Genomic DNA, 7765 nt, shown 5'->3' with positions numbered 1-7765 from the left:
CATCTTAAATTATTAATTTACAATATTAATGTTTCTTACTACTTTGTAGGAGGATATGAAAGCATTCCGAAGAAAATTATTTGTCATATTGCACGATTCGGAACTAAACAAAATAAGAGGTAGTCCGATATATAATCAATCTAAAGATAAAGAAAATGGATCCGACTCTGATATTACGGAATTGCCAAGCCTAGGTAAAAAACACCTAGGAGATGTAGCCAAAGATAATAGCCAGCTTCCTATTTGCACCTTGTCCACCAAACCACATGAGTTTGTTGACGAGATATGCAAATACATCATATCCATTGACGATGCAACATGTTTGAAGTAAGCCTCATAAGATAATGATCAAGCGTCCGCACATATTATTATCATATCATTATTCTTATCAATTGTTTTGCAGAAAAGAATTGGTGCGAAGCTCCACACCTTATCCACTAGGCTTAACTCTAAAGCAAATTCAGGACGTACTCAAGATGGACCAGCCAATGGACAAGGACTGTTTCAATATGGCTGTGCGCATAGTGGCATGTGACGAGATATAATTTTTGATAGAGCCTCCCGTGCACAATATGGACTTAAGATTTTGTGTAAGTTATTATAATCGCAAATTTATTGTCACTGTCATGGTTCTAAACCTTTTTTTCATCTCAGTCGGCGTTACTCGATGGTAGAAAACATCCACGTTGGCGTGTTAATCCAGATATTAAGGAGTTGGCAACATTTTTTCATAGCTGACCTGGGATAGACCATAATATATCATCATGCAACATGGTAAGTTAGGTCTCTTTTCCATTATTAACATGATCTATGTATGTGTTTTAATGCTCACTACTTGCAGATTTTTTTGCCACACGCATTTCTTGGCGACTTCATCTTGTTCACCATCGACAAACATGAGTGTCGTGTATCTATTTTAGACCCATGTTCTGAACCTCTATCAGAAGAGAGGTACCAACTAAAATTACAAAGGTGTGCATTCTATCTAAATGACCTTGAGATAGCACAACCTAGCTGGAATTCCGATATTTATTTCTGGCCACGTAAATATCCTCACAATATCCCAATACCAACAAGCCCCGACAGGTGATTTTTCTCAGGTTATCTTTACAAGCAGCTTATTTTATCGTCATTCTAATGACCAAGATAATGATATGTTACATTTATTTGCAGAAAGTTGTCTGGATACTTAGTATTTAGTTTTATGCTTTCCTGGGATGGTAAAAGATTTGTTCATCCAGTTTGCAGCGTGAGTATTCTATGTTCACAATCCTATACTTTTGTGGGGAGAAAACTTCATGTTAACATGATAGACTAATTGTGCAGGATGGTTACGTGCTAAGGAAAAAGTTTTTGATACACATACTCAAGTATCTGGCTAATGAAGTTGAAGACAACATTCCTGAGATCGTGCGAGAATACCTTAAACACGTCAACGGACCATGGCTTTAATAAATAGTGTATTCAGTCCTTGCTTTTCTACAAAATGAATTGTGCAAAGTGGATCTTTAAATATTTTTTAAAAAAAATTAAGTATTATATATTTATTTTATATACTTTAATATTTACATGAATTATTTACACGCTTATGCATTTGACACTACGTTAAAGGGCCGTGGCGAAGCTACTAGTAAGTACTTAACGTTAATGAAATCACAGACTGGTTGATTAGAGCGAGATGGTGGATGGAGCACTGGACTGGAATTTACGGCAGCCTCCCTTGCTTGGCACGCGTAAATCACCGGAGGGCCCAAAGTCGTGCCAGCATAAAAGGCACCGGCCTCGTACCGCCGCTAGGCTGGCGAGCCCAATCAATCTCCCTCGCTCGCGCTCCATCAGTCCGCATCGCGTTGCCTGCATCTTCCTGTTTGCGCTGTCAGCTACACAAAGAGAGACTGAAAATGTCGCCGCACTGTCAGCTCGGGAATGACAAGTGCTCAACTCAGGAACAACCCAACATGCCAGACGACGTAGTGGGAGAACACAGACGATATAGCAGGAAATATAAACAGACAGATCTGTATTCTCATTCAGTGGAAAACAACCTGTGTCCCCGTGTGTGGATGTCCCCAACACAGCACATATATACTACTAGCCAACAAGTATACTCCACTGTGGAAAGATGGACGCACGCATGGCATGATGTATGCCTTCTCCACTTCTCCTTCACGCCGGCCTTAATCTATATATAGACCACCTGACCCGACCAAGTTAACACAGCAACACTACTTCAGTATTCACTATTCACCATCACCCCTTGCCATAAACATTTACCCCCTCTACCTCTATGTGCCTCTTCTACTCTCTGTTAAAACACTGTCCGCCGACAGTCGTCACCGCCGGCCTGCTGCTACTCTTGGAAGAGCACGACGGCCCTGTTTTCCTCCCTCCGCCGCCTCTTCCTCGCCCTCTGCAGGATCTCCATCGCTTCCTCGCAAATCAGCTCACCCGCAGCACCTGCACCACCATACACACACGGGGACAGTGTAAGCTGTGTTTCCTTGCAGTAACAATGATCGGAGGGGACACGCACAATGCCAGGGTCAACATGACAGACACTAGCAAGCAGAGGGACAAAGGAAGTTCAGCTCAGTTCAGTTCAGCAGCTATACCTGTGTCGGTCTTCAGGATGACGCACGGCGCGCTCCCGTCGCCGCCCTCCTCATCGTCGTCGTCGTCGTCGTCCAGGTTGATGATTGCGCTCAGCGGTGCCTGCATTTTCCGTTGCATCCGCAGGCAATGTCAGACACGCTCAGCCTACCGCGAGCATACAGGGGCCAAAACTACAGGCCTCTAGCAACATTGCAAGAGGCGATTCATTTTTTTGCTGTCGGACATATAACATTGTTTCATTGAGCTACAAAGGAGCAAGGTTGCAGCACTGGGTTACCTTCTTAGTTGCCACTTGCGGATTGACCATCTGAATCGGCACCTCTTCCTGTTTTGGTGCCTCCAGCCTGCAAACAAGCCTGATTAGAGCCTCAAACCCAGCAACAAGAAACACACAAATGGGGAAGGCATGCATGCATATTCAGAAAGTGGAGGCAGTTTAGCAACATAGCAGAAAGACACCAGTGTATTCATTGCTGTCAAAAGAGAGGTTACAGCCTGCTGTACAAGCACAGGAATACTGGACATTTCAAGATTCGAAAGGACGGAGATTTTGTAATGAAAGAAAAGCAAGTATCTTATCACAAGATCAGTACGCATTTTCGATTCCATCAAGACAATTTCCACTTTCAAGTGCTACATACTACTGGAATGTACGATTATATAACAGCTGAAGCGTGTAGGAAATTGAGGTTAGAGTCTTACACTTCTGTTGCTGGTACTTGCTTCATCATGGGCTTTCCATTTGCTTCCAGCACTTGGTTCATCTTCGAGGTCCAACATGCAAGCTGTGCATGGTTCATCTTCAAGGTCCAACATGCATCCTGTGCATGGTTCATCTCGGGCGTTCCATTTGCTACTGCTGTTTGTTGCACCTGTGGCCTTCCATTTGCAACTGGCGTTTGTTTCTTCGGTGGCCTTACATTTGCTTCTGGCGCTTGTTTGTTCTGTGCCCTTCCTCGTTTCTTCTGTGACTCTCCAGTTGCTACTGGCGCTTGTTTCCTCTGTGGCCTTCCATTTGCTACTGGTGCTTGTTTCCTCTGTGACTCTCCAGTTGCTACTGGCGCTTGTTTCCTCTGTGGCCTTCCATTTGCTACTGGCGCTTGTTTCCTCTGTGGCCTTCCATTTGCTACTGGCGCTTGTTTCCTCTGTGGCCTTCCATTTGCTACTGGCGCTTGTTTCCTCTGTGGCCTTCCATTTGCTACTGGCGCTTGTTTCCTCTGTGGCCTTCCATCTGCTACCGGTGTCTGTTTGCCATCTGCTACTGGTCTTTGGTTCACCAGCGGGCTTTCTACTGATGGTTGGTTAATCGGAGATTTTCTGTTGGTGTTGCAGCTCAGGTGCTTCAGCAAAGCAAAGAAAAAAAGAGTAAGAGGGGAATGCTGCAATACTTGTGCATTTAATCAGTTGGGTAACAAGGACACATACTGTCGGTGCTTGCATTGCATCAGGCCTACTATTGAGAGAACTGATAGCTCTAACAATCCCCTGTACAGAGAGGCAAAGATCAGCAAACTTTATATCAAGACTATGGACCAATATTCGTTGCTCTAGTACTTGAAGCCATAGCATTTGGGCATGTCAAACCATATACAGATTTTTACGTGTATTTTAAGCCATCTTTTAACTTTAACGTAAAATGCTAGAAATAAGCACTAGCACACACTGAGATTTGGTACTTTTTTATACCATGAATAGACAAGGAAATGATACGATGCCCTCGAAAAGAAAATGATACGAACCTGCTAATACGTTTATATGAAACTGAACCCACGCATATGGACATAAGAGAGGACTTCACATACAGGTAACGCAGCAAGATAGTTTCTTATATGCACATGTCAACCATCAGAATAATTTCTAAAGACAAATGAACAGAGTAGTGTCAAAACTTGTGATTGATCATAGCAATTGTACCTCCATCTCTTTTGTAAAGATTCTGAAGATGTCACCCTTCAGTTGCCTCAAATCTTCCTGCACTTGCTTCAGGATTGAAAGTGTCGATAGTATCTCATCGAGTTTGCTGGTGTGGTTGTTCAGAGCACTCTTCTGGTCAGGATTGCTTTTTGTGCTGCCTTCAAGGAGCGCCTTGAGATCGTCTTGTCCCTTAAGCTGCGGTAGCATGTCTCAATAAACGAAACTTTGTTGTTTCAAAAAAGGTAGGGAAAGAACTGAAGCAGCGACGATGCTTACAATTTGCTGGAGAGAGGTCTCTACGAGCACAAACTTTTTCTGTATGCTACCTGCTGAAGAAAACAAATACATGCGCTCAGTTAGTTGATGCACCAGTTGTTAGCAACATAGTTTAAGTGCAAAACTCATGAACAAAAGTTTCAGTAGTTATGGACACCCTTATGATCAAAGTAGAAATAATGGGGAGCTTACAATCTAGTGATGCCTCCTTCATGGCTCTGTTTAACTGCATAACATCATTTTGAACAGAGTCTAATACCATTCCCATCTTATGCACTGAACTTGCAACATGCTGAAATTTGCGCTCAACATCCTCATTAATCTGACCTGTTGAAACACCATCAATTGGACATTTCAGTACAAAACATAGTACTTCTAAATTTATCAAGACAATTTGGCAGCTTAGGAAAATAATCTACAGTGTATGTTTAGAGAACCTTCAGGTGCACAGCATGCATCAGTCAACCTTACAAGATCAATAAATGAGATGATTCTTTTGAACCTACTCAACATACCAAATTAATTGTGCTTGAAGTGCATGTTAATGAAATGTAAAATCTGTCAGGCATAAGGGTCTGAGTTTACATTTGCTATCTGGAAGAGAGGGGTTCCACCGAAGGATAGCTTTGCTTGAAGTTTTTGCCATTTGCAGCTGAGATTCATCAAGCACAGAAGAAGCTGAATTGGCTGGAAATGAAGACATCGTCTTCGACGAGTCATCATGCAAGGAGAATCTCTGGTCACCAATGTAAAGATAAATGAATGTCACAATTGGGCAGGAGACAAACACTATGCACTCTATAATTTTTTTTCTTAAGGAATCCACCTTCTGTAACTAGTAAACATTAAGAACCATAGCTGCGCTCAGTGAAACATCTAGTTGAAAAATTCAGGAATCCACCTTTGTATAGTAGTAAGCACGATAAGAAACATAACTGCTGTGACTGAAACATTTAGTAGCAAAATTATTGTTGGTTTGAGCATTCCCTCTGCCTTGCTGAATAAGAATGAATCGTGAACAAACTGCATACTAACTGTGCCGATGTAAAGTCGCCCTTTAAAACAGTCGCGATTAAAATGATGCCTAAGGGGGAAATTTTCCTTGAGGACTAAACATAGTAGTGCATACTATGGATCATACCACAGAAATAACCATTTCAAACAGTCTAGCAGAAGAGAATCACATGGATCTCGTTTTCCTAATACTTTCAGTTATGCAGTACACGAACGATCGCGTGCAGAAAAGTGAGATCTCAAGCAGTACTTGGTTCACAAATTTGCCCAGTGAAATGTCCACTGCAGAGACTTGAACTATTTCTTCCACGCATCAACCAAGCACAAGCGAGTTCACTGTAAGCGAGTAGCAGAAATGAACACCAATTAATTCGTTGCATACTTTCATCTGTGACCAAGCACAGGACTGACGGAATCATAAACTACTAGTTACCCACCAATCAATCAGTGAATCAGGATCACCATTCACCACACAATGGCAACAAGGAGGGAAGGATCGAGCAGGGATGTAGACGATACCTGATGGCGCGCGGGGGAGGGATGGCGAGGGCTGAGGAGGTTCTCGTCGAGGGAGGCCTGGGAGATCTGCGACTGCGAATGCAAGAGCGACAAGCTGCCGCCGCCCTGGGAGAAGGCCGCGCCTCCTCCTCCGCCGCCGCCGCCCTGAGAGAACGCCGCGCCTGCGCCTCCAGCTCCCTGAGAGAACGCCGATCCTCCGCCCTGAGAGAACGGTGCGCCTCCGCCTCCACCTCCACCTCCCTGAGAGAACGCCGCGCCTCCGCCACCACCGCCGCCCTGAGAGAACGAGCCGCCTCCACCGACCTGAGAGAAGGCCACGCCTCCGCCTCCACCGACCTGAGAGAAGGCCGCTCCTCCGCTGCCTTGCGAGAGCAGCGCGCCACCGCTGCCTCTGCCCTGAGAGAAGGACGCGCTGACGCCCTGCGAGAAGGACCCGCCGCCTCCCTGCGAGAAGGACTTCTGGGACATCGACTGGGACCGCTGCTGCTGCGACGCGGACGCGCTGGTCCCGCCACCGCCGCCCCCTCGGTTCCTCCTAGATCACCAAACAAGCACAAAACGGTCAGAAACCGAACGAATCGCGTGCCGGAACGAACGGATTCAGCGGGCAGCGGGAGGGGGATTGGGGGCGGATTGGTCGGCGAGGGGTGTACTGTACCGGGGAGGGAGGACGGAGATGGAGGCGAGGTCGCACGCCTTGTTGATCTTCAGCTTCATCGCCTGGTCGCGGCGGAAGGGATCCCGTCGAGGAGGACGCGCGGCGGCGATCGCCGGCGTGGAGAAGTGGTGGATTTTGTGGGTGGTGTTTGGGGATGGGGAGACACCGAGGAATTCGAATTCTGTGCTGCTTCGTGTTGGTGGTGGCCCCTCGTGACGTGGTCTTATGGGCCCAGGCTGAGTGAGCGGTACATGCTGCAAAAACGTGGTTCCCGTGCTGTATTTTTGGGCATCTGAAAATGTTGTAGCCACGCCCGCATCCAAAAGTAGCAAAACACGCACCCAATAACATAGCTGGTCTTTATTTTACTCGCTTAATATTACAAGCCATATAATTACATCATACTGGAGCTCCTCCTGGGTCCATAGAGGATAACTCAAAGGTTCTAGGTGAACCCTACTTAAGTTATACAATATAGGTCGTAGCAGGCTTAGTACCATTTCTACTCGAGCAGCTAAATACTATGGAGTTGGTGCTGCTCGACTACTCCTACTGCTGTGACTTAAGCGGTGTTCTCTTCTGGAACCTCTCCGGTTCCGTAGACGATCAGATAATCTACCCCTCCGGATAGATCTGGTTCTTCATAGCAGATTCCATCTGCTCCTTCATTTGCCTCCTCCAGGTGGTTCAGACAATCTAAGCATGGGATTATAAGAGGTATGAGTACGAGCGTACTCAACAAGTTCATTACAGGAAAGAGCTGGTTTATGC

The 7765-nt window shown here is 45.5% G+C and overlaps 1 protein-coding gene across 8 annotated transcripts; it reads right to left on the bottom strand.

The window, feature by feature from the left end:
* Positions 1-1993: 1993 nt before the first annotated feature.
* LOC127321798 (uncharacterized) lies at positions 1994-7171 on the bottom strand. 8 transcript variants are annotated; one of them, XM_051350767.2, is made up of 11 exons: positions 6995-7170; positions 6337-6871; positions 5389-5539; positions 4996-5130; positions 4804-4853; positions 4528-4722; positions 4039-4098; positions 3316-3953; positions 2891-2957; positions 2613-2712; positions 1994-2457 (listed from the first exon to the last, which is right to left on the bottom strand). In XM_051350767.2, exons 1-11 carry the CDS (start codon positions 7051-7053, stop codon positions 2351-2353), a joined length of 2097 nt encoding a protein of 698 aa, XP_051206727.1. In that variant the 5' UTR covers positions 7054-7170; the 3' UTR covers positions 1994-2350. The 8 variants fall into 8 exon arrangements, with proteins under 8 accessions (XP_051206727.1, XP_051206729.1, XP_071675685.1 ...); XM_051350769.2 differs by having other exon boundaries at positions 4528-4716; XM_071819584.1 differs by having other exon boundaries at positions 4804-4839; positions 5009-5130.
* Between the last annotated feature and the right edge of the window lie 594 nt (positions 7172-7765).

This window comes from Lolium perenne, chromosome 4 (genome assembly GCF_019359855.2).
Source record: "Lolium perenne isolate Kyuss_39 chromosome 4, Kyuss_2.0, whole genome shotgun sequence".
In the NCBI taxonomy this organism is placed as follows: domain Eukaryota; kingdom Viridiplantae; phylum Streptophyta; class Magnoliopsida; order Poales; family Poaceae; genus Lolium; species Lolium perenne.
The sequence above is the reverse complement of the archived record's forward strand: the minus strand, read 5'-3'. Positions and strand labels throughout refer to the sequence as shown.